Source organism: Giraffa tippelskirchi, chromosome 4 (genome assembly GCF_054371585.1).
Source record: "Giraffa tippelskirchi isolate mGirTip1 chromosome 4, T2T-mGirTip1v1.2.pri, whole genome shotgun sequence".
In the NCBI taxonomy this organism is placed as follows: domain Eukaryota; kingdom Metazoa; phylum Chordata; class Mammalia; order Artiodactyla; family Giraffidae; genus Giraffa; species Giraffa tippelskirchi.
In genome coordinates, this window is record NC_137278.1 from 107690451 (window position 1) to 107714689 (window position 24239).

The 24239-nt window shown below is 39.6% G+C and overlaps 1 protein-coding gene and 1 long non-coding RNA gene across 4 annotated transcripts; one reads left to right on the forward strand and one right to left on the reverse strand.

Annotated features, from left to right (window-relative positions):
* Positions 1-216: 216 nt before the first annotated feature.
* Positions 217-12950, reverse strand: KRR1 (KRR1 small subunit processome component). 3 transcript variants are annotated; one of them, XM_081596448.1, is made up of 10 exons: positions 12884-12950; positions 9750-9922; positions 7764-7898; positions 7455-7580; positions 7284-7367; positions 6144-6200; positions 4829-4999; positions 1988-2065; positions 1799-1898; positions 217-528 (listed from the first exon to the last, which is right to left on the reverse strand). In XM_081596448.1, exons 1-10 carry the CDS (start codon positions 12927-12929, stop codon positions 389-391), a joined length of 1110 nt encoding a protein of 369 aa, XP_081452574.1. In that variant the 5' UTR covers positions 12930-12950; the 3' UTR covers positions 217-388. The 3 variants fall into 3 exon arrangements, with proteins under 3 accessions (XP_081452574.1, XP_081452573.1, XP_081452575.1); XM_081596447.1 differs by having other exon boundaries at positions 12845-12950; XM_081596449.1 differs by lacking the exon at positions 4829-4999 and having other exon boundaries at positions 12845-12950.
* On the forward strand, positions 1140-10306 carry LOC145547276 (uncharacterized). The gene is made up of 2 exons (XR_014083693.1): positions 1140-1265; positions 8966-10306. It is a non-coding gene; the product is annotated as an uncharacterized LOC145547276 (long non-coding RNA).
* Positions 12951-24239: the final 11289 nt, after the last annotated feature.

A 24239-nucleotide genomic window follows, 5' to 3' on the forward strand; every position in this document is an offset into this window, starting at 1 on the left:
TGGAACAAAATGTAAATAAGATTACATTAGAGCACTTCCTCAAAACCAAATGCTGGGACATGATTATATTTAAAGTCTAAACAACCTTAAAAATTACCCCTAAAATCATGCTTAGGCAAAACCTGCCTGGACTAGATTAGATACAATCAATGCATATAAACACATATAGACCACTCTCTAGTATAAAATTTTTCAAAAAACATACAGACAATATAATTTATAAAGAAGAGCTGTTTATATTAACACTGTAATAAAGCACACACTCAGAAAAAAGTGATCAGGGTATTACTTCTCATGGATAAGGCAACTAATGTTGCCAACTACAGTATTTCAAAATCCTTTACAAAAGGAGATAGCTCAGTACATTGTAGTTCAGGGTTTGTTTGTGTTACTTTTTCTTCTTTTTCTTTTCATCTGCTTCCATTTTAAGCTTAACTTCTTCAGCTGTAAGAGCTCCCAGTTTCTTATTCTTTGCTTTCTTAACCTTTTCTTTGAGGGCAGCCACATCAATTTTAGTTTCAGTAGAAGCTAAATAAATTAAAAACAATACATGTAATTCTTTAGATTTTACCAAATAAAACAAAGATTACATAAATATGAATAATTTTAGACTACTACTGTAATTGAAAGGTCATGTTATAAAATACAAAATACCTGCTAAAAGGAAAGTTAGAAATTTCTTCAAACTAGGAGAAAACAAAGTACTTAAACACACTAGTAAGAATATACGTGAAAATGACATTATACTTAAACTATCTGAACCAATTACTGGATTCAACTATGTTGAAATTACATTTTTGTCCTTAAATTGTTTGAAATTATTATTTATATTCGTTTCCATATTCTGGAACTTTACAGTACTCTATGTCATCATACAAACACCCCAGCAACTTGAGAGCAGACTTAAAGTCTCCACTACAATGGAACAGCTACACTTTATTCAGTATTAAACTGAGATTAAACTACTATTTGAACACCTTGAAAGTATATAACTGACCAACTCTACAGACTAAAAATTATGATGCTTATGATATTTTTAACCTTTATATAACCAATGAGCTAAGAAACAGAATACAGTATTTTTTAAGTTGTTAACACTGATATATATTAACAAAATAGTAATGTTACATCTGGCTTAGACCAATAGGTGATGTACAACACTGCTGGTGACCTCCCTCCCCTCATTATGCCACTGACCACTTTGGAGAGTTACTTTACAGAAGAGTACAAGGGTTACTAGTGGAAAAGAAAACGTAAAAGAGAAGGTAGGTCAAAACAAGGCCGGGAATAATAATGTTTTTTCTGAGTGTCTTTTTAATAGCCTCTGAGTAAGAAAGATATTCCTGCTATTCTGTTGGTGTTGTTTTAGCCCAAGGTGATGAGAAATCCATGTTAACAATACAAACATCAAGTTTTAAGTCACAGATCATACAAGTGAAGTATAAATTTGGTAAGCTCTTTAAGGGGCATGACAGCAGAGCTCAGGGATCTTCCCGCTCTATTTCTATACAGGATTCACTGCTCTGGCTTCTATCTTTCAAGTCCTTCCTTAGCACAGCAGAGATCAGCAAGCAACTGTCAATCTGGGATACTCTCAAATAGGCATTAGCTGGTGCTAAATTATGGGTTATCTCAGTCACCTCTTGTCCCAAGGATTTGTGAGCAATGAAACGCAGAGAGAACTGATGAAAGACGTGGTTTTCTTAACATGAACTCAGAGATTCAACAAACTCACTATGGGTTTACTTTTCCTCTAACAGACTTTAGCATCGTAACAAGACTTAGAAAACAGAATTACCTTCCTTAGGTTTCTTTAGGTGAACTGTTTTTTCTTTAGGTGGAATAAAAGCTTTGTTTCTTTCCTCTTGTCTCTTACTAAGAGCGTCTGCTTGTTTAGCCTACATGATTAATACAAAGTTTTCACAGTTAAGAACCCAAAGTATCTATGCACTCTGCAATTCATGTTGCAAGTTGGACACAGTCTCACCTTGATCGCTTCCATTTTCTGTCTCTTCTTTTGACTGGCCTTCAAAAAGTATTCACCACTAGCCAATTCTTTATCAATCTGTTGAAATTAGTATTTACAGTTACTTCAGAAATCATGTAGATGAGAAGTCAATTCCTAAGAAATTCACATGACCCTGAGGTAAAGACAGTAGGGTCGAAACTCTTATGTAAGGTAGCGGCCTAATAAGAAGGAAATGTATTCTAAGCTGACAAGAATATACATACACAAAAGCACGTAGGTAGGAAAGTAGGTGATGTGTCCATGGAATACTCAACAGACTGCTTTAGGGGAGGTGGAAGGTCAATGACTCAGAAAAGTGAGGAAAGATACTTGGAATGAGTTTGGGACATGAAGAAACATGAATGACAGGTAAGGGAGGTGGGATGTGATTTACAAATGACTGAAGGTTCCTGAGAAGCTGAAGAGAGCAAAGTAACACTTTATAAAAGGAACAGAAAAAAGGAGATAAAAGCCTGTTTTTTTTCAAAAAAAGTTTCATTTTGTTTATCATACAAAATGAAAAGCAAGAATTGTTAGGATGTAGCAACTAAATACTAATTAGAGCAAGTAACAACTCATTCATTAAATAGTCAACATACTATTGATGTATCTAAGGCAATGCTCTCAACTATTACTAAGCTCTCTACCATTACTAACTTGCTTAATTCTCAACTTCTCATAGACAATTCTTTGAGATAGGTATGATCATCATCCCCATTTTATGTACGAAGAACTGGGGGCACAGATGTGTTAAATTATGCTCATAATTAACAATAACCTCAGATATGCAGATGACACCACCCTATGGCAGAAAGCAAAGAGAACTGAAGAGCCTCTTGATGAAAGTGAGAAAGAAATGAAAAATCTGGCTCAAAACTCAACATTCATAAAACTAAGATCATGGCATCCGGTCCCATCACTTCCTGGTACTTAGATGGGGAAACAATGGAAACAGTGACAGACTTCATTTTCTTGGGCTCCAAAATCATTGCAGATGGTGACTGCAGCCATGAAATTAAAAGACGCTTACTCCTTGGGAAAAAAGCTATGACAAACCTAGACAGCATATTAAAAAGCAGAAAACGTTACTTTGTCAACAAAGATCCATCTAGTCAAGGCTATGGTTTTTCCAGTGGTCATGTATGGATGTGAGAGTTGGACTACGAAGAAAGCTGAGCGCCGAAGAATTGATGCTTTTGAACTGTGGTGTTGGAGAAGACTCTTGCGAGTCCCTGGACTTCAAGGAGATCCAACCAGTCCATCCTGAAGGAAATCAGTCCTGAATATTCACTGGAAGGACTGATGCTGAAACTGAAGCTCCAATCCTTTGGCCGCCTGATGCGAAGCACTGACTAACTGGAAAAGACCCTGATGCTGGGAGAGACTGAGGGCAGGAGGAGAAAGGGATGACAGAGGAGGAGATGGTTGGATGGTATCACCGACTCGATGGATATGAGTTTGAGCAAGCTTAAGGAGTTGGCGATGGACAGGGAAGACTGGCATGCTGCAGTTCATGGGGTCGCAAAGAGTTGGACACAACTGAGCAACTGAACATAGCAAGTTAAGTGGCAGAGTAAGTCAAACGAGACACTGCTGATTCAAAAAGCTTACAGTCATAGAAGAGGAAGATAAGACAACTAGTGAGTACAGGACAGGGCTAGATGGAATACACCAGGTGTTACAGAAGCATGCTTTAGTACCTGACTCACTCACTACTTTTCCCCAGCTAACAGTTTCTTTCTGGCTTCACTTTATTTTCCAATGTAGAGTTCAAGATCCAACACTTACACTTTTTTTTTTTTTGTACTATGATGATCATCATTCCTTTTTTACCTTTGACCTTTCATCAAACCTTCCCTGAAAAACCACAAACACCGGGCTGTGGGGAAGACAAGACAGTATAAAGAAAAAGACGGGTTAAAGGAGAGACGTCCACATACAGCCGAGGGAGGGCACAATGAAAGAAGACCCTCCAGAAGGCAGGTGAAGAAAGAGCTCAGAGAACAAGCCAAGAATGGGGAATGCAGATGGGGAATCAACTGTGAGCTAAGAGCAAGTTGAAAGAGATCTTTCCTGGTAATCTCAAATATTTGAGAGAAAAAAAGCAACATCATCTACTGGGAGTGGAAGGGTGGCAAAAGAGTTAAAAGGACACAAAGCAGCCGGAGAATACTGCTGAAGACCATCTGAGGCTGGAAATGTGAGGTTTTAAGGGGTATAATCCAAAGATATGACTTTCTTCAGCTATGTTTAGTAGCCACACTATGGGAAAAGAAGTCAAGTTTTAGGACTGATGCAAGTTTTAGAGCCGATCTATCAGGTGTGACAGAAAAAGGGAGTATGAAAGAAAACAGCGATAAGCAAGAGAGAAAAGGAAATTATGCCAGAAGACAGTTAATAAAATGAGAGGCATTCATATCTTTAAAAATAAAGACAGATATTAGAAGTTAAGATTTCAAATCCAGAGCAAAACATATAAGTACATGGTCACATGAATGAGGCTAAAGCAGAACCGAAAGCACTGTGGGCTACATCACTGACATTTTTTAACCATGGAACATTTATAGTGGCTACAGGTACAGATACACAACCAACATCAACCACCTTGATGTCATTTTACTCTCACAACATGAAGCTTCCACTCCCCATCTCCATACAGTTAGTTCAAAATAAGTATATTTACACTTATCTTCAGATTCTTACATCTCTACACATCCAAACACCCACAGAAATTCCACCTAAAATACCCTCAAAGTTTCTGACAAAACAGATTAAAATGGTTTTCCCCTCATGTAACAAAATTCAACATTTAATACTGACCTGACTTTCTGGCTGTGGTGGTGGGAATGGTGTATACTCTTTCTTAACAGTTTTCTTCTTTGGTTCCTTGCGTTTATTCACATTTTTGTGCTTGAACTGTGGCAAAAACCTTTCCCAACTCTGTGATCTTAACTCAGAATCTTTCGCCAGCTCTCGTTTAATCATTAAGGTCTTGGGTCATGGTAATATATGAACAAAGTAAACACTTTTAATTTCAGAAGTTATATGTTTCTCAACCTAAGACATTATGAATAATGTTCCTATAAATAATAAAATTAAAAGGAACAATGCTTAGCCTCTTCAGTAGGATGAAAGCAATTCTGTAAAGAAAAAGCATATAATCTCAAATATGCATAATTAACCAAGCATCAGAAAACCATTAGAAATTTAGATTAAGAAACAGAATCATTAAAATAGAGATGAAAAATAAGACTAAGTTTTTCATTAAGACTAAGTTTTTCATTAAAACCTTTGAAATTCAACTGAAGTATACAGGGAGTGCTTAATTAGTGAAGTTTCCTACAAGCAGGAAGCTTTCAGTAGCACATGAAATATTATCATAGGGAACGAAAAAACTAAAGTTTCTCATGATCAACGAAACCAATGTTTTCACATTTCCCCCAACTCCACCTGAATTTTATCGACACTGAAACATCACAGGATGCAAAGTAGGCATCAGATGCAAGACACGCTCTCTTTAATGTTCCAATGAAATTCAAAATCATTTTTTCACCCCAATCTAAGAGTGACTTTTCAAATTCATCAAACTCAAGGACTGTTTAACAAATATCCATCATAAAACATTATATACCATAGTTACATTTCCAAGAACAATCACTGAATGTTATGCATACAGGGATATAACATCTCTCTCAATGAGCCTATAATTTGAGCGTTAAATTCCAAAACGTTTTAATGCAATCTGAATTATTCCAGACTTATAGAAAATGGCAGAATTCTAAAAGATCACACTTTTAAATACAGTCTATGGGCTCATTAGCCTAAGAAAACTGAACTGGTACCCTCTACAACAAATTCCATGAAGCATATTTTATTTGTATCAGAACTGAATCACATTACAGAGTCCCTCCCCTTCAACAGCTTTCTTTCACACTGTACTCCTCAGAGACCTAAGCTTTCAAAGAAGGAACTACAGGACTGGGATGGTGTTGAGTGGGCTGAACTCTACCCAAATAGTTCTGCTTTATCTGTTTTGCATATTAGACTTTCATAAAAGATTTATTTTCAAGAAAGGTTTCTGTAGCTAAAAACAATTTGATAACCACTGTTATACTAATGCATGGTGAACACTCACTTTAATATTGTAAATTGGATGAACATTCTTCATAGTGTCTAGGACTACTTTTCGAACCTGAAATTTGGAAAGAAAAATGAATCAGTTTATTTATAATGAAGATTTTAGTGAACTAGGTAGAAGAGGATTAATATATTGCAAAATAACCTGTGAACCAGGCAATGGCTACCAAATTGGATAAAGTAGTCCCTTCAACTGTTCTGAGTGGCTTCTGGATCTTTCATAATAGTTAACCTCACTTGGATACAATGAAGTCTCTCAATTTTACTGCTAAAAAGTGTTGTGCAGAATTAACACAACAGTCTGGAGCTGTGCAATTTAGGGGAAAGAGAGCTGGATTTAGAGTTAGAAAATATATGCTCAAATACTGGCACTTCATAGGGGAAAGTCACTTAATTTTCCTCTTGACTTCAGCTTTTGAATTTTTAATACAGTTGAAATAAAACCACCTTAAGAATCTGTTGTAAGAATTAAATAATAGACTGTACAGAACTAAGAAATACTCAAAACACCTAAGTTGTTACTGCCCCATGTGAAAAAAGCAGATAACTTATGAGAAAGAGGTCCAAAAGAATTATTATTAAAGGCCCTGGGAAGGAAGTAAGACCGCACAGCCAGATACACACAACAAAAGCCTCAAAAGGAGCTTACAGAATCAGTATGTGCTCTACCGATTTTCTCATAACACGTGACAAACTAATATTCATGAAACATTAACATATTAAACTCAAAGAAAATACATCTTAAAGGAAGTTTTCTGAGCCCGACCTCTCCTGGCTGCATCTGTTACTGCGAAGAGCAAGCTCTGCTCAATTCTCTCATCATTTAAACACGTGTGTTTTCTACTGTTTGCTACAGACTGAAATCTTAAAATACCCACTTAAACCCTGTAGCAGGGGAAGTAATGAACAGACCTTCTAATTCAAAAATGAATCTCTCTGTAGTTACCAAAAGTTGGCCATGATATGTTAAGGTTCAGGAGTGGCTATTCCCTCAAATTACATGAAGAATTTACTAACGAAAAACAAAGCACAATTTTTACAAATTATGAAACAATACATTATCCAATGAACTATTACAGTATACCCCTATTCTTTCATTTATTCTCTGCCAAAGCTAATTTAAGAGCATAAATCTCACCTCTTTTAAGCCACTAAAAGGTCCAATGGCTGAAACCGTGTTTCCCTGAACCATAATGTAACAGTTTGTCAAGAGTTCCAACGCCTATATCAAAAGAGCAATAAGTTGAATTTCAGTACACTGAAAAACTAACAATAGAGGAAGACATACTTTTTCACTAATAAAAAGTACCTTCAAAGTAGATCCTTTGGGACCAATAAGCCGTTGTCTTCTTTTTACAAATCTTTCTTTATTTCTTACTAAAGAACCTATTTTAATGATGTCACATGCAACATCATCCTGAAGAATTCGTATTGCCTTTTGGGAAAATAAAGAAAATAGCCCATCAACATTCTTTACAAGCACAAATGTTTTCCAAGCCAAGAAATTTAAACACAAAAATGAAAACATTTTAGGGGTGAGGGTGGTGGCGGCAGTGATACATGTTGTCTCTAATGTTGATGCAAATAAAGCAAAGTCTAAATTTAACTCTAAATTTACCTGTTCAAATGAAACACTCCTTGCTAACAGTTTGATTAGATCTCTGGCCCTAATGATGATATATGGGTCAAATGTCTTCTTTGTGGTACAGACAGTCATGCTGCCCTCAATCAGGTCCAGGGTTGCAGTAACATGCTACAAAAAGAGCAAACAAGCAGTTATCTGAAAATGAATTCAATTTTAGACGATTACAGATTTACAGTTATCCTAGCCTAACTATTAATTTCTGTGCCATTAAGACATCTCAAAATCTTTTAACTCTATCCTTGAAGAAGCTAGAAAGTTAATGTACATAAGGAATACTTGATTACTTTTAGATTTCAAAGAATATAAGAAACTCAGGTAATTGAAAACATTTATAGTTGGCTTTAGTATAATTTACACTTATTGGAATAAATATTATCTCCAGTCTAAAAAAAACCCACATCAATCAAAATGAGGTCATATTTAAGACTTAAGATAAAAATGTAAAGCTTATAATTTCCCCACCCTGGCTAGATGCAGCTCTAATCTAAAATCTTCTCCCTAGAGGGAAAATAGACTTTCCCTTTCAAACTTCTCCCTGGTGGCTCCGGTGTAAAGAATCTGCCCGCCAATACAGGAGATACAAGAGACGCAGGTTCGATCTCTGGGTTGGCAAGATCCCTGGGAGAAGGAAATAGCAACTCACTCCAGTATTCTTGCCTGGGAAATCTCATGGACAGAGGAGCCTGACGGGCTGCAGTCCATGGACACAACCGAGCGACTAAACAACAACAACATTAGCTAAATACAAAGTAAAAATAAATTGTCATAGGTTTGAAAACAAAAGCAATAACTAGAGAATCTATGCATTAACTTTCAAAAGAACCAGACTTCAACAAAGTAAATAAAAATGCTATTTTCTAACTTGTGAGCATGACCTCAAGAATATTTCAATACAGTGAATGATGAACAATTAAACATAAGGTTAGGTGTCTATCAGTTTAAACACACACACACAGAGAAACAAATTGGGTCTAATCCCAGATGTAGACAGCTGTAAAATACCGCCTGGTTTGCTAACCACCCTCATGCCTAGTGGCACAAATGACTCTAGAGCAGTCCCACAGCTGAGAAACAGATTTTCTATCACAACCTAGTGTGGACACAAACACAGACAAGCCAAATGCTTCATAAAGTGATATTTATCCTTACCACATGTGATGTATTTTTTTCCTAAGGCTCACTATAGCCATTAAATCGACTTCCTGATTCACTGCTGCTGCTGCTAAGTCACTTCAGTCGTGTCCGACTCTGTGCGACCCCATAGACGGCAGCCCACCAGGCTCCGCCATCCCTGGAATTCTCTAGGCAAGAACACTGGAGTGGGTTGCCATTTCCTTCTCCAATGCTTGAAAGTGAAAAGTGAAAGTGAAGTCGCTCAGTTGTGTCCAACTCTTCACAACCCCATGGACTGCAGCCTACCAGGTTCTTCCGTCCATAGGATTTTCCAGGCAAGAGTACTGGAGTGGGGTGCCATCGCCTGATTCACTAAGGGGTCTCAATCCACTTTGAAAAATAAATAAAATCAAATACACTGCTCTAGGAGCACAGCAGGAGCAACAAACAGGAAAGTTGGTCACATCCATCATCTTTCATTTACAATAAGACGTTAAACAATGCCAGGAGCATGCCTCAGCTCAAACTGTACAGGTTGATGGCAACGATCAAAGCAGAGAGTAGACATTCTGAAATCTGGAGTTTCCAAGTGAGTTTCAGACACCCCTACAAATTTAAATCCCCTAAAAATGTAAAAGCATGTGAATTTTTCTGAGTAATCTGTTATTCACAAAACGAAGAACAAATGAACTGTAAGGATAATGCTTACCTAGTCTGTTTAAAACACCAAACGAATCAAATTAAACAGCTATGCTAGCACCTTTACATAGAAATTCATCATCACACATTCACTTACTTAAAACATAAGCAATAACAATCTCAGAGAAATATATAAAACATGCATACATGTTCATTCAAGGCTTTCTGTACCAATGGCCAGCACTCTTTCAAGTAAGCCTCTCTGTATTTCGGAAACAAAGTTGCAAAACTGCTCTCCTCCAAGAGTCCTCTGGGATTGTCCTCTTTGGAGAAAGTTGGCTCCTTCCAACCATCCGGAACAGTGAGGAGTTCGGATTCATCTACAGAGGAGGAAAAATCTACAGATCAGATTTAACTTCTTTTGAAGATTTTTTTGAACACTTGTACGCATACATGCACAAGTTTCCCAATGCTTTCATGCATTTCCTTCTCCCCTGCTTTTTATATTATTCAACAGTCCAAGAACATGCCTCTGTCATTATCAACATACTGTATTAGAACTATCTGTATGTGTTCCAGTCACGTCATAGACAAAGCTCCTTGAGGGTAGGGACTCTGCTCCTTGGATCCACAGTTACTGGCATACACCTGGCTTACAGTGGATATTCACAAACTTCTATTGCACTACACCATTTTAGAGTTGAGGATCCAAATACTATTTGGTTTACATTACTATTTTAAATAAAGTAACATTTCAGACTCAACTAAAGTGGAGCCTATGTCTATATATATTTGTATGTGTGTATACATAAAGTTTTCAAAAACTGATTCCAGTGTATACTTTCAGTTAATATTCACTACTATAGGGTTTTAGGTTTTCCAAAGAGCTTTCATGTGACTTCCTTCTGTATACTCTCATCAAAACTATGAAAGGAAGAACTGGTATTATTATTTCCACTTTAGAAAACATATTCCATTCATAATGTTCAAGTGACTTGTGTAAGGGAATATGAAGCTGACTCAGTCTAGGTCTCTCATTAAAACAAAATGCCTCCTAAGGGCCATAAACTGTCTTCTATATCATTTATTAAAACTCCTGGTCCTGGATTTAACCACCTCTTAAATCCAACAGCTGTATTTTAACTCACTATTACACAAAGGTATGATCCATGGGCCTGCAGCATAGGCATAAATGGGGAGTTTGTCACAAATGCAATTCTTGTGTTCCATCCAGACCTATCACATGTGAGCCTCTGAGATCTGTCTTAATGGTGTCATGAGGAGATCCTTATGCACACTGAAGTTTACAAAGCAGGTCTTTATAGTCCGTTTTAGCCATCCCAGTCAGATATATTTGCTTTCTGTTTCTTTTACTCACATTCACTTTGTTATTTAGGGTTCAAAGCACAGAGAATTCGTCATTTACCATTTACTCCTCAATATCCTGAAAAAAATCCTCAAATTCTGCAATAGTGACTACTTAAAATGCGTATCTGGGCTTCCCTCCTACCTCAGTTGGTAAAGAATATGCCTGCAATCTTGATCCCTGGTATCAGAAAGATGCCCTGGAGAAGGAAATGGCAACCCACTCCAGTATTCTTGCCTGGAGAATCCCATGGACAGAGGAGCCTGGCAGGCTACAGCCCGTGGGGTCGCAAGAGTTGGACACGACTTAGTGTCCAAATAAAAAGCTATCTGACCAAGCTCCTACCAATTTAAACAACTCATTGGTTGTGAATTTAAAGAAAAAGAAAAAAACCTGGCTAAGGAAATAAAGTTTAGTTTCACAATACAAAAACAGCAAATAACCCCTAAACATGTGTAAAGACATATAACCTCATTAGCAATCAGGATAGTTTGAATTACAACCACAATATGATTTCATACTGAACAAAACGACAAATTTAAAATCCATATAACAGCCAAGTGTTAGTGCTCCTACTGCTTCTGGAAGTATAAAGTGCCACAACTTCTTTGGAAGAGATTATTATTTGCACATGCTTTACCCTACACTACAAAGATTCCAATTCCATGTAATGTACATAAACAGAGAAACTCCAGAATATGTTAACCAGGAGAAATGTATAAAGATGTTCATACCACATTGTTTATAATAACAAACAATGGGAACAATCCAAATGTCCAGCAACATTAAAATGAAAATATACATTAGTGTGTATTCATACAAGGGAACATCATACAGTAGGGAAAAGAATAAATTACAGCTACAAGTATTGCCCTGACTGAATAACAACAAAGTTTAGCCTACGAAGCAAGACACAAAAAAATACCTACAGTCCTTTTTCATTCATATAAAATTCAAAAACTGACAAAATTAAAACATTTTGTGCATAGGTGGTAAAGATTATGAAGAAAGTAAACAGAATAGTCAACATGTTTCAGAATGGTTACTTTTAAGTCCCTAGAGTAAAAGAATGATCTGAGAGGTGCACGTAGGGGGTTTTGGAGATATGGTTGGTAATGCTCTATTCTCAACGCTCTGACGAGCTGCTTTTCACTTGTTGGTTTTCTTCTTTCAGCTGTATATACACCGGCCTCTGCCAAACCCTTAATTAAAAGAACAAAACACTTTTAATATCTCTCTAATGCCTACAGAATCAAAGTTTGAGGTTTTTAATACTTCCAGTAAGTCTGGCTGAGCAGGCCCCAGGCTATTTCTGTCAACCAGACTGAAGATAATGGATAAAACAAGAGCGCGAGCGCAAAGCAAGAGAGCAATTTAAAAATAACGCATTGAAAGAGTAGGCGCTGGGCTGGCTGATACTTCAGCAACCGGACAAATAGGAATGATAACAAACGTTCCAAAATTTTTTCAATGGCTGACAAATTGACGCTAAGTGCACGCCAGTAACCTCCTTTTATCACCACTGCTGTCTTAGTCCTTCATTATCACTCGTTCACTTATATGCATAACCACCACCTTCTCCCGCCTCATCCCTCATTCTGCCAACGATTTCCAAACACCGCCGCGAGTTTAAGGCCCTGAAGCGCCCTCCTCCATTTCTTAATCCTGATATTTCTACAGAACACGCACTCAGCAACACCTCTACTTTGGAGACTTTCAGCAGAAGCAATAAATTAGGAACATGTGGCCGGCACCATACAGGGCGGTCGGTCCTGCAAGTCTGGTCAACAACCCCCCAAATCAGCAATTACAGGTACACAAACTCCCAGAACAGGCCCAAGGCGGCGTTACACGTGCCTAGCCAGCGACAGCAAAAAAAAAAAAACCCCAACTCAAAATCCACAAACTCCAGGCTTCGGTTTTTAGACAACCTCACCTTGGTTCTCCAACATCGACTTCGGGCTACGAAACTCACTTTTCCCCGACGCTGTAGTCGGCCCGTTCTGCTTGGAGGACGCCATCTTAAAGCTGCTTCCGGTACTACCGGAAGCGAAACGCCCGTAAATCCTCCCGGCTGTAATCCGCGTACTCGAATTGAGTTCCACCGAACTCCGAGGAGGTCTGCACAGTCTCTGCGCGTGCGCACGCTATTTGCATAAGCTTCTGCTTTGCTCCCGTGTAGCCACGGAGAGGTGGAGAGTTCTTTGACCTGGCTCGTGTAACTACGGAGTTTCATTGCGGGTTGGGAATTAATAGTTCAGCACTGGCAGCAAGTCGGAGAAAGTTTTTATCCTTCGTTTTCTCATGGACTCAGGGTCTAACGCGGAAAGCAGGACTCCAAGCTGTAGCTAGTGCAACTTAAATCTCATTGCTATCACTCCTTCATTCATTCGGTAAATATTTATATGATTGTCCAATATGTGCTAGGCGTTGGGAGGTGGTACAGATATGAGAATATATGAGCCTTGACAGCAAGGAGTGACAGTAATAGATACCATATATTGTGAGACTATTTTGTCGGAGGGCATTTAACATTATTTCTAATCCTTGAAACAAAAAGGAATTTAAAGCAAAGCTCTTTAAGATTGATTTTTTTTTTTTTTGGACAGTATTAAGTTTTCAAAGTCATTGTTTCTGATGGGTACTGTCTAGGGTCCTGGCATTTCTAAGCAGAGATATAGTAATTAAGCGACAATTCTGAAGGTTTTCACCTAGCCTGTTGTTCAGTCTGCTAAGTCCAACTCTTTGTGACCCCATGGACTGTAGCCCGGCAGGCTTATCTGTGCATGGGATTTTCCAGGCAAGAATACTGGAATGGGTTACCCGTTTCCTTCTCCAGGGGATCTTCTGGAACCACGGATCCAATGGCAGGGGGTGGGGGGCTTGGGAGGGTGGCGGCGGGGAGGACTCCTGCATTAGTAGGCAGATTCTCTATTGCTGAGCGGCTAGGAAAATGACTAACTCCGATCTACCCCAACACAGTATACGTGGCTGATGTCACGATGTCCTTACTATGAATCTATACTGCTAGGAACCTAAAAGTTCTTACACACGACAAACATAATACTTCTTTGGTTAAATTGTCTTATTGCTATCCATTTTTAAATTTTTCTGCAGCACAAATAGAGAAAGCATTTGACAGGTTGGATTTCTCACATTAATGAAATGGGGAATATTTATCGGAAGTCCGGCCTCCTGTATCTTTTATAAAAGATACTCGTTTATAAGGTACAGGTATAAAATCAATCACTTAGGGACAGAAGATCAAAAGACACATGATTATGTAATGATTTCTGCTTTAATCCTGTGTGTCTTCTAAATGACAGGCACTGATGTTTAAACAAGCCCCTGTGTCCTTGTCTTCCAAAGTAAAACACTGGCTCACGAGTTAATGATTGGGAAATGTGAAGATGTCGAAACAAAGAGAAGCTCTTGGGCTAGAAAACTGGTTACAGCTTAGACTATAATCCTGCCACGTAAGGACTCACCACACTCACAGGTCCCTGAAAGATAGAAAGGCCTGATCCACATTCCTAAGTTGTTTTTACAGGAAGCAGACCCCCTCTAAATGAAAACTGCTGACCATAAGAACATAGACTCTACACTGGTTGAAACAAGGAGGTTGATGATGCTTGAAACTTTACCTTGATGCCAACCAATCCCAGAATTGTCCAGGAGCTGATCACACCCTGCTCCTTAAACACAGTGAAAGTTCTCCCTACCCCCTCCAGGGTGGGTCACACAGTATTGAGGGCATTAGCCCGCTGTGGCCCCCTTTGCCTGGCAAAGCAATAAAAGCTACTCTTCTACTTCACCCAAACTCTATCTCTGCTTTTCTGTTTGGAACCAATGAACAGAGGCCAAGTTTCAGCAATAATTTCACATACTCTTAACAATTTATTGAAAAAAAAAAGACAATCCCTAAAACAGAACAAATAACAGGTGAAAGTGACAAAGTGAGAAGCTTTCACAGAAGCCCTATGAAGCAGAGTTTTGAGAGCCTTACTCTAAGGAACTCAAATCACTAATAAGTGAAGAGTTAGACTTCAAGTCCAGACAGTCTGACCTTTAATAGCTCCAGAAAGGCTACCATACCAAAAGGATTAGTTGTTGCAAATATGTCAGCAGGAGGGCTGGGTCTTCAGCCTCAGAGCAACTGTTCAAGCCTGCTGGCCCAGCCTGCCGCAAAGCCCACATTTTGGACCTTCCAGGCCTCCATAATCACCTAAGTAATTGTATATTCTGTGTCTCTGGAGAACCCTCATACAGCAATTAACAGTAGAGCAAATCCAAACAGCTGATAAACATACGACACTCAACCTTACTACTGTCTGAAAAGCACAGAGACAACAATGAAATAACACTTTTCACCCTTCACATTGGTTAAAAATACATGTGTGATATTTTTAAATGATAATCTCTTGAAGAAAAGAGCACTTTCATATATTGTTTTGATGGAAATGTTAACTGTTACACTCTTTTTGCAAAGCAATCTGTCAATATGAAATATACACATTCTTCCACTCCTAGGAAACTGTCAACTAGAAATAAGGCACCATTCTATTAGGATGCAAGTACAATTGTGCTGACAACTGCTCTGCATAGACCTAGTTTCGTGAAAGGTACCTTGGAGCCACACTGACTGGTTTGCCATCTACTGGCTATACAGCCTTAGGAAAGTTTCTTAATCCACTCCTGTTCAGTTTCCTGTAATGGAGAGAATAATCTTAATTTAGTGACTTTATACATATAAAGTGCTTGCAAAAAAATGCTTTGTCTATAGAACACAACAGGTGTTAGCTGTTATTTTTTATAGTAACAAAAAAGTAAATTCATCTTGACTATCAGAGATATAGTTAAATAAGTTGGTGTTGTCTTCATAACTGTGAGATATTATGCAACCATTCGTAAGAATTAATTGAATCTATATGGAGAGATTACCTAGAGGCTTTGAGGGATAAATGCCAGATACAGAAAGATGGGATAATTATACACATAGAATAATTATTATAATAATTATATATACATGCATGTAATTATCCCACTTTTATGAAGCAAACCATTCATTCATTTAATAAATACCAACTATCTATAATGCTGCAGACACTGTTTTAAATACTTGGTTCTGTTCTATGTTCTGCACATAATAATAGTTATGTGTGTGTGTATGTGATTATACAATGAGAAAATATTTGGAAGGATACACATTAAACTTGCAAGCTGGCTACTTTAGGGATGAAGGTGATTAGAAAAGAAAAATGAAGTAGGCAAAAAGACTTTAAAAAATAGATGTCCATGATAAGACAGCAAGCATATGAATCTATTTATGTAAAACTGTCTGTATGTGTGTATGCTCCTGTGCATGCATAAGAAAGTCTATGAAAACCCAGTCACAAAATGTTGACTGTTGCCTCTTCATAGAGAGACATTTCAAAGGATGACAACTTAAATAGCAATACGGTTATTTATCAGTCACGATTTATATCATTTAACTTCCTTACAAATCGGGATATAAATGTGTACTCAGATCTGCAGTGTGATTTCCACAAATAGCACTAAAAGTGGAAAGAAAAATGCTCTCTCCAGAGTTTCTTGGCACTAGCAGGTGGGAAAGTCCTGCAGGCAGACCTGTTTGGTTGAGATTTCTCCCCTCCTTGGCCTGTTAAGCAACTTAGACCCACCTGCAGCCATCTCCCTATAGATGATGACTTCGCCAGCTCTCATCCTGCTGGCGATATTTTCCCATGAAAAGCAAGTTGGCCTCAACTCTCCTTTGGAATTAAAGGCCTTGCTGCTGCTGCTAAGTCACCTCAGTCGTGTCCGACTCTGTGCGACCCCATAGACAGCAGCCCACCAGGCTCCGCCATCCCTGGGATTCTCCAGGCAAGAATACTGGAATGGGTTGCCATTTCCTTCTCCAATACATGAAAAGTGAGAGTGAAGTTGCTCAGTCGCGTCCGACTCTTAGCGACCCCATGGACTGCAGCCTACCAGGCTCCTCCATCCATGGGATTTTCCAGGCAAGAGAACTGGAGTGGGGTGCCATTGCCTTCTCCGATTAAAGGCCTTAATTCCCACAAAATTAACCCGGAGGGAGGTGGGCAGAGAAGTCAGGATATGGCTTAACAATATCACGGCTGTGCTTATTTTAATAAGAAAAAAAAGGGGGGGCAAATAAGTGTGATTTATTTTCCATTTAACATTCTACACTCGTTTATCAGAGATAAAAAACAGGTTTTTTTCCACAGTAATCTTTTGTGGCTTTTTTCACTAATTTTTTAAAAAATAAGCAATCAAAGAGGGTTTCCCACATACAAAGGGTTGGCACATTTTTATTTTCTAACACAGATAAACTACTTTCTATTTCAGTCAACCCCATAGACAGGTTTAAAATCTGAAATCAATATTTATCTATCAACATGAATAACAGTAGTAATAACCGTGACTGTAAAAATAAAGCCTCTTCTAATTCCAAGTGATTGCATATTAAAAAAGGATCTCATGATAACAGTTAAAAAAAAAATAAAGAAGCCCAGCTGTAAACTAATCATGTTATTACCCTGTCTTTTACAAAATAACGTCAATAAAAATGAGGTATTCTGGATGCTGCTGCTGCTGCTACTGCTGCTAAGTCGCTTCAGTTGTGTCCGACGCTGTGCGACCCCATAGATGGCAGCCCACCAGGCTCCGCCGTTCCTGGGATTCTCCAGGCAAGAACACTGGAATGGGTTGCCATTTCCTTCTCCAATGCGTGAAAGTGAAGTTGCTCATGGATGAAAGCCTGGGAAACCTGGGATCCACAACTGTACCTGCGTGCTCAGTTGTGTCTGACCCTTGGTGATCCCATGGACTGTAGCCCACCAGGCTCCTCTCTCCATGAAATTTTCCAGGTAAGAATACTGGAGTGTGTTGCCATTTTCCACTCCAGGGATCTTCCCAACTCAGGCACTGAACTCCTGTATCAGCAGGCACATTCTTTACTGTCGCGCCACCTGGGAATCCAGAAGAGAGACCAATTTTGAGAAACATATTCAACCAGTCCTGGAATGCTTTCTGCAGTGCAGCTGGATGTCTTGTGTGTCAGGCTGCAGGGAAATGCCTTTGCAGGATTTCCACCTCTTCCTGCAAGGCCATGCTTAGCCAACTCTCTGGGTGAGGAGTTGTGGTTTACTGCTTGGACTGCTAACAAGTTTGGATCCTGAGTAGGCATTTACTCAACCTCTGATTCTTGGATCGTGAAATAAAGGAATTGAGTGAGATTACTGTTTCTTTTTTGGCTGCGTCGCACAGCCCCTACAGCCTGCAGGATCTTGGTTCCCTGACCAGAGATTGAACTCTGCCCTCTACAGTGGTAGGTAAGCTCATAGTCTTAACCGCCAAGGAAGCCCAGATTACTGTTTCTTAAACCTTAGCCAGTTTCAGAATCACATGGAGGGGTGTGTGCATGCTCAGCTATTCAGCTGTGTTCTATTCTTTGTGACCCTATGGACTGTAGGCCACCAGGCTCCTCTGTCCATGGGATTTTCCAGGCAAGAATAGCCGAGTGGGTTGCCGTTGCCTTCTCTAGGGGATCTTCCCAACCCAGGGATTGAACCTGTGTCTCCTGCATCTCCTGCATTGGCAGGTGGATTCTTTACCACTGAGCCACCTGAGAAGCCTATGTACAGTAGATAATTGGGGTCTAAAGACACTCATTACCACTAGAATATTAGTCTCTCCAAACCCCAGGCCCACAAGACATCAATATTCCACTGGGAATCTAATCTAGACTTTCCCACTGTTTCCAGGGCAATCTTCCCTCTTTCTCTTCCTGATTGTTCTTGTTGATAAGCAACAGCTTTTGATTTAATTTTCAGTTATAATAGTCTCTCTAAAGGAAAGCTGGAGCACATTTCACAATATGAAGTTCCACCATAGCAACAGAAGGCTTTTTAATGCATGCATTAATATTCAAGATCTGCTCAGTGGTGTGTGAATGTATTGGTACTACTGAGAATTTTATGCAGATAGAACAAGCAAACTACAGTCTTCTTTTGTTTACATGACACTTGGGGGGATATTTGAACTTTTCCAGGGAGCAATTTCTAGTCATTTTTTAAATATATAAGCCTCTTCCATCCTTCAGATAGTGGTAACCACAGATAGCCCACAATGAAATGAACTTTCAGATGAAGTATTTTAAACATCAGATGGGTTTTTATTTAAACAAGTCATTTCATGGTGTTAATAAGATGGTGACATTGCTTCTCCGCTGTTTCAAATTCTCTAATTGAAAAGTCTAGCTACCTGACATACTTCGAGTCATGGAAATTCAGATTTTAACACTATAGTTTGCCTTTAATCATCTAGTAGAGCAACCCTCTTGTTTTACCAGTCCCTTTACTAATGTGATGAAATCTACAGATCTTTTCCCCAGAAAAGCACATGTATTTGGGTACATATAACTTTTTAGCTACAATTTGATGGGATGTTCACATGCCTGTCACACTCTTCACAGAATTGCTTTAAGGCAGCATGGGAGGAGTGTCTCAGAAGCCTGGATCTGGGGACTTCCTTGGTGGTCCAGTGGTTAAAATCCACCTTTCAATCCAGGGGACGCAAGTTTGAGTCCTGGTCTTGGAAATGAGACCCCTCATACCGTGGGGAAGCTCAGCCCATGTGCTGCAGCTACTGAACCTTTGCACTCTGGAGCCCACACACCACAACTAGAGAAGCCTGCACACCACAGCAAAGGTCCTGAGTGCTGCAGCTAAGACCCAACACAGCCAAAGAAAGAAATGCTAAGAAGAAGAAGCCGGGATCAGATCTTATGAGCTCTCTAGTTCCTTACTCTTAAAAGCTCCCTAGGAGGGGCATGGGGTTGGAGGGGCCCCTTTACCTTAAATAGACACATGCCTTCCACAGTTACAATTTTAGGACTCTTTAGTACGCTTGTATATAGGCATAAGGCATACTTCACAATATTCCTTTGACTGCAGGTCATAGGAACTCAAAGTAACAAATGAAAAAAAAGGATTTATTGCCCTACCTACCTGGAAACTGGATCTAGGACCTCAACAATGTCATGGAGACATTCATGCTTTTCTCCGTCATGATCTGGAAATGTCTATCTCTCTCATACTCCTACCTGCCCCCTTCCCCCAAGCCACCTGCCTTGTCTTCAGCACCCCCACAGATACACATGGGGAGGAACTGAAACCTCCAGCTCTCAGCCTCCTAAAAGAGATTGGAAGTACATCTTCTCAGTTCGGTTCAGTTCAGTTGCTCAGTCGTGTTTGACTCTTTGTGACCCCATGGACTGCAGCACACCAGGCTTCCCTGTCCATCACCAAATCCTGGAGCCTACTCAAACTCATGTCCATCGAGTTTATGATACCATACAACCATCTCATCCTCTGTTGTGCCCTTCTCCTCCTGCCCTCAATCTTTCCCAGCATCAGGCTCTTTTCCAATGAGTCAGTTCTTCGCATCAGGTGGCCAAAGTATTGGAGTTTCAGCTTCAGCATCAGTCCTTCCAATGAATATTCACAACTGATTTCCTTTAGGATGGACTGGTTGGATCTCCTTGCAGTCCACGGGACTCTCAAGAGTCTTCCCCAACACCACAGTTCAAAAGTGTCAATTCTTTGGCGTTCAGCTTTATTTATAGTCCAACTCTCACATCCATTACCTGACTACTGGAAAAATCATAGCTTTGACTAGATGGACGTTTGTTGGTAATGTCTCTGCTTTTTAATATGCTGTCTAGGTTGGTCATAGCTTTTCTTCCAAGGAGCAAGCGTCTTTTCATTTCATGGCTGCAGTCACCATCTGCAGTGATTTTGGAGCCCAAAAAATAAAGTCTCTGTTTCCATTGTTTCCCCATCTATTTGCCATGAAGTGATGGGACTGGATGTCATGATCTTAGTTTTCTGAATGTTGAATTTTAAGCCAAGTTTTTCACTCTCCTAGTGTGGGCAAACTCTCCAGTGACTGCCGCTCTGGTTGACAATTTGATTGCAGCCTCCTAAGAGACCCTGAGCCACAGGCACCCAGCTAAGCTGCTCACAAATTCCTGATCCCCAAAGAAACTATATGTTTGTTGTTTCCAACAGCTAATTTGGGGGGTGGTAATTTTTTACATTATACAACTTGAACAATATTGCAGCAAGTCTAAGCATTCATCTAAACAACACGTTTTGATGGACAGTGAGCATAAAACTTTCTCTCAGGAGGAATGGTTTTCTTTGATTCTTGCCACCAGAGGGCAAAATAGTCACAAACGAGGGCTTCGGGAAAGAGCTTAAAGACTTTTCCTCTTTCCAGGGAGCCACCTAAGTCAGACCTGCAAAAAACCTTAGAAATCATCTGGTTCAGTTCTGTTGGGTCACAGAGGAGGATTCTAATGGCTAGAGATTAACTGACTGGTCCAAGGTTACACAGACTCAGCTGCATATAACATGCAGACCAGGTAACTTAATCAATTCTGTTGTTTTTTAAAATCACTACGTATAGAATAGAGAAAAGTTTTTTAAAAATCTTCTCTATTTAAACTAACCTATTAATCCCCTAAGACCAAAAAAAGTATGATTCAGTGTCTATTATGAGCCATCTACCATACATTATGTGCTACATGTATGCTTTTCATTTAATCTGCACAACAAACCTTTAAAACTTACACTTATCAGTACATGAGGGACAGTACTTTTCAAGGACATATAGCTAGAAAGAAGCAAAACAAATCTGAATCTGATACAATTTGAATCTGATAAAATTATTACAATAATTTTGACAGGAGGTAAGGGGACAACTCTTTGATTATATCAGAAGTTTGTTACTTCTGGAAATGTTTTAGTACGTTAAGATACTTAGTGAAGTAACTGAGTGATACTTAGTGAAGTATACTGAGTGAAGGTCACTCAGTCGTGTCTGACCCTTTGCGACCAATGGACTATACAGTCCATGGAATTCTCCAGGCCAGAATACTGGAGTGGGTAGCCTTTACCTTCTCCAGGGGATCTTCCCAACCCAGGGATCAAAGCCAGGTCTCCCGCATTGCAGGCAGATTCTTTACCAGCTGAGCCACGAGGGAAGCCCTAAGATACTTAAGTGGTTGCCATATAGCATTAAAGAGAAAAAAATAATTTTGATGATTCTCCGTTATTTCCCTGAGGACACACACACTCTCTCTCTCTCCTTCCTTGCTTCTTCCCTTCTTTCTATCTGACCAGCTTTGTGAGCTTGATAACCTTCCAGGGCTTTATTTTGTTGCACCTCTTTCATTTCCAAAATGAGAATACACCTACCTCCTTCAAACTCTCAACAGGGATGCTGTGATGATTAATGAGGAAATCTTTACAAATCTCATTTGATTTTGCAGAAGACAGTTGTTTAATAAAGCTGAAGAATAATTATAATGGTAATTAGTCATATTTTAAGACAGATGGAGAGGTGTCTGGCAGCAGTGACTTGGAGCTGTCGCCACACCAAAACGATGAAGTGATGGTAACATGTCAGTTGCATCAAGTGAGAAGCAAGGAGAGTGTAGTATCTGCCCAACTCACACGCTGCTTTGGTCATCATCCCTGTATGGCATATTCTGGTGCACAGTCGCAACAGTCACAAGGCAGCCAGGCAACCCTGGAAGAACCACCTGAGTGCTGTGATAGAATCTAGTCTCCAAGGAGAGCCACCATCGAGCCCTTCACTCCTTAAAGATGCATGCCATTCCTCAACCAAGAGACTGAGCCTATTTTTCCTCCCCTTGAATCTGGACTCGCCCTGTGACTGACTTAGACCAGTAGGTTGCTCTGGCTATGACTCTACTAATACCAGGTCAAGCCTTCAGGAAGATGGGAGCTTCTGCTTCCTCTGTCTTGGAAGAGAGCTGCAGAGTGGGGAGTCCAGCTGCCTTGGGACCATGTCGCTAGGAGGAAGCTTGAGCTGGCCAAGTGGAGAGACAGACAGAGAGGCGCCAGTCAGCTCTCAGATGTTCCAAGCATCATAGCTGATACTGTAGATGTGAGGAGTAAAGAAGCAACCTTAACCTTTCAGCTCTAGTAAACAACATGTGAAACGAAAGAACTGTCCACACCAGAAATAGGAGAATTAATACATATTTGGTATTGAGGAGCCATCATGTTCTCAGGATGTTTGTTATCCAGCAATAGATATTTGAAATACCTGTCACCACTTAAAATAGGGTCATATACCTCTTGACCCTCTCTCTTTGCCAAAGGAAATAGAATAGTCCTTCAGAGAAATGAAATGAGAAAAAAAGTTACAGTTTGATAAAATGGAGTGTGCTAATTTCTTTTTAGAGGATACAGATTTTAGCTTCATAATAAAATAGTTCTGATAAAATAGAGCATTCCTTTCTTCCTTCATACTCAACGAATACTTGTTGAATAAATTTTTTGGCTGTAGTGTATCTGGTACAATTCTGGGCGTGGAGTACTTAGTGCTAAATGAGACACATACAGTGCTAACACCCTAACTAGAGAAGAGAAATGACCATTACAGAAGATTATTGCAGCCAGTGGTAATGCAATTGAGAAAGGGTAATGTGATAGCATCACCATAATCTTTCCAAGGGTCTCTTCCTCATGTATCTGTAATAAATGAAAGAGAGAGAGAGAGAAAGGGAAAGAAAGAAAGTGAGTTTCCCCCCCAAGTTTCTAATACAGCTTAATTGTCTACCAACTAATCAGCAGTTTCTTTGTATACAATTCAGGATCTTCCCATTTTAGACTTCACGTCTGTAGCTTTGCTAACACTGAAGCAGATCTGATAAGGAATTTTTTTTTTTGCTAGCTTATTATTTTGGGGAAGGTGAAGGTGGGATGTGCCAGCCTTGAAGGAATAGATGCTGCGAGGCCCGGGGCCCGGGGCCTGGGCTGGTCTCTTTACATAGTCTCTGAGTCACGGTCACTTCTGTGCTCAAAGAAAATAAGTCTGAATTAGGAAAGAAACAAGGAGCTAGATATTTGATAGTCCTGAATTTCTGGAAGGCGTAACTCACTGGTTTTCTCCTGAAGGAAGGGCATTTTTCATTAGAGAATTCGAGTGAAGAAACTACTCTTCTTTTACACACAATGTGGCTCCCTGTGCTACCCTGTGAGTCTGTTGCTCGGCACTTCCTTATTCTTTTAAAGGGCTTCCCAAGAGGCTCTAGTGGTAAAGAACACGCCTGCCAATGTGGAGATGTAAGAGATGCTGGTTCAATTCCTGGATTGGGAAGATCCCCTGGAGAAGGAAATGGCAACCCACTCCAGTATTCTTGCCTGAAGAATCCCATGGACAGAGGAGCCTGGTGGGCTACAGTCCATGGGGTCACAAAGGGTCAGACACGA

Bases quoted from the DNA above. Each gene is read 5' to 3' on its own strand.
- KRR1 (XM_081596447.1), bottom strand. From the start codon at position 12,929: ATGGCGTCCTCCAAGCAGAACGGGCCGACTACAGCGTCGGGGAAAAGT. The intron at 7,899-9,749 runs GTATGCATGTTT...CTCTTTTTGTAG, and splicing joins AGAAAGCCTTGAATGAACAT to CATGTTACTGCAACCCTGGA. The intron at 7,368-7,454 runs GTACTTTTTATT...CTTTTGATATAG, and splicing joins CCAAAGGATCTACTTTGAAG to GCGTTGGAACTCTTGACAAA.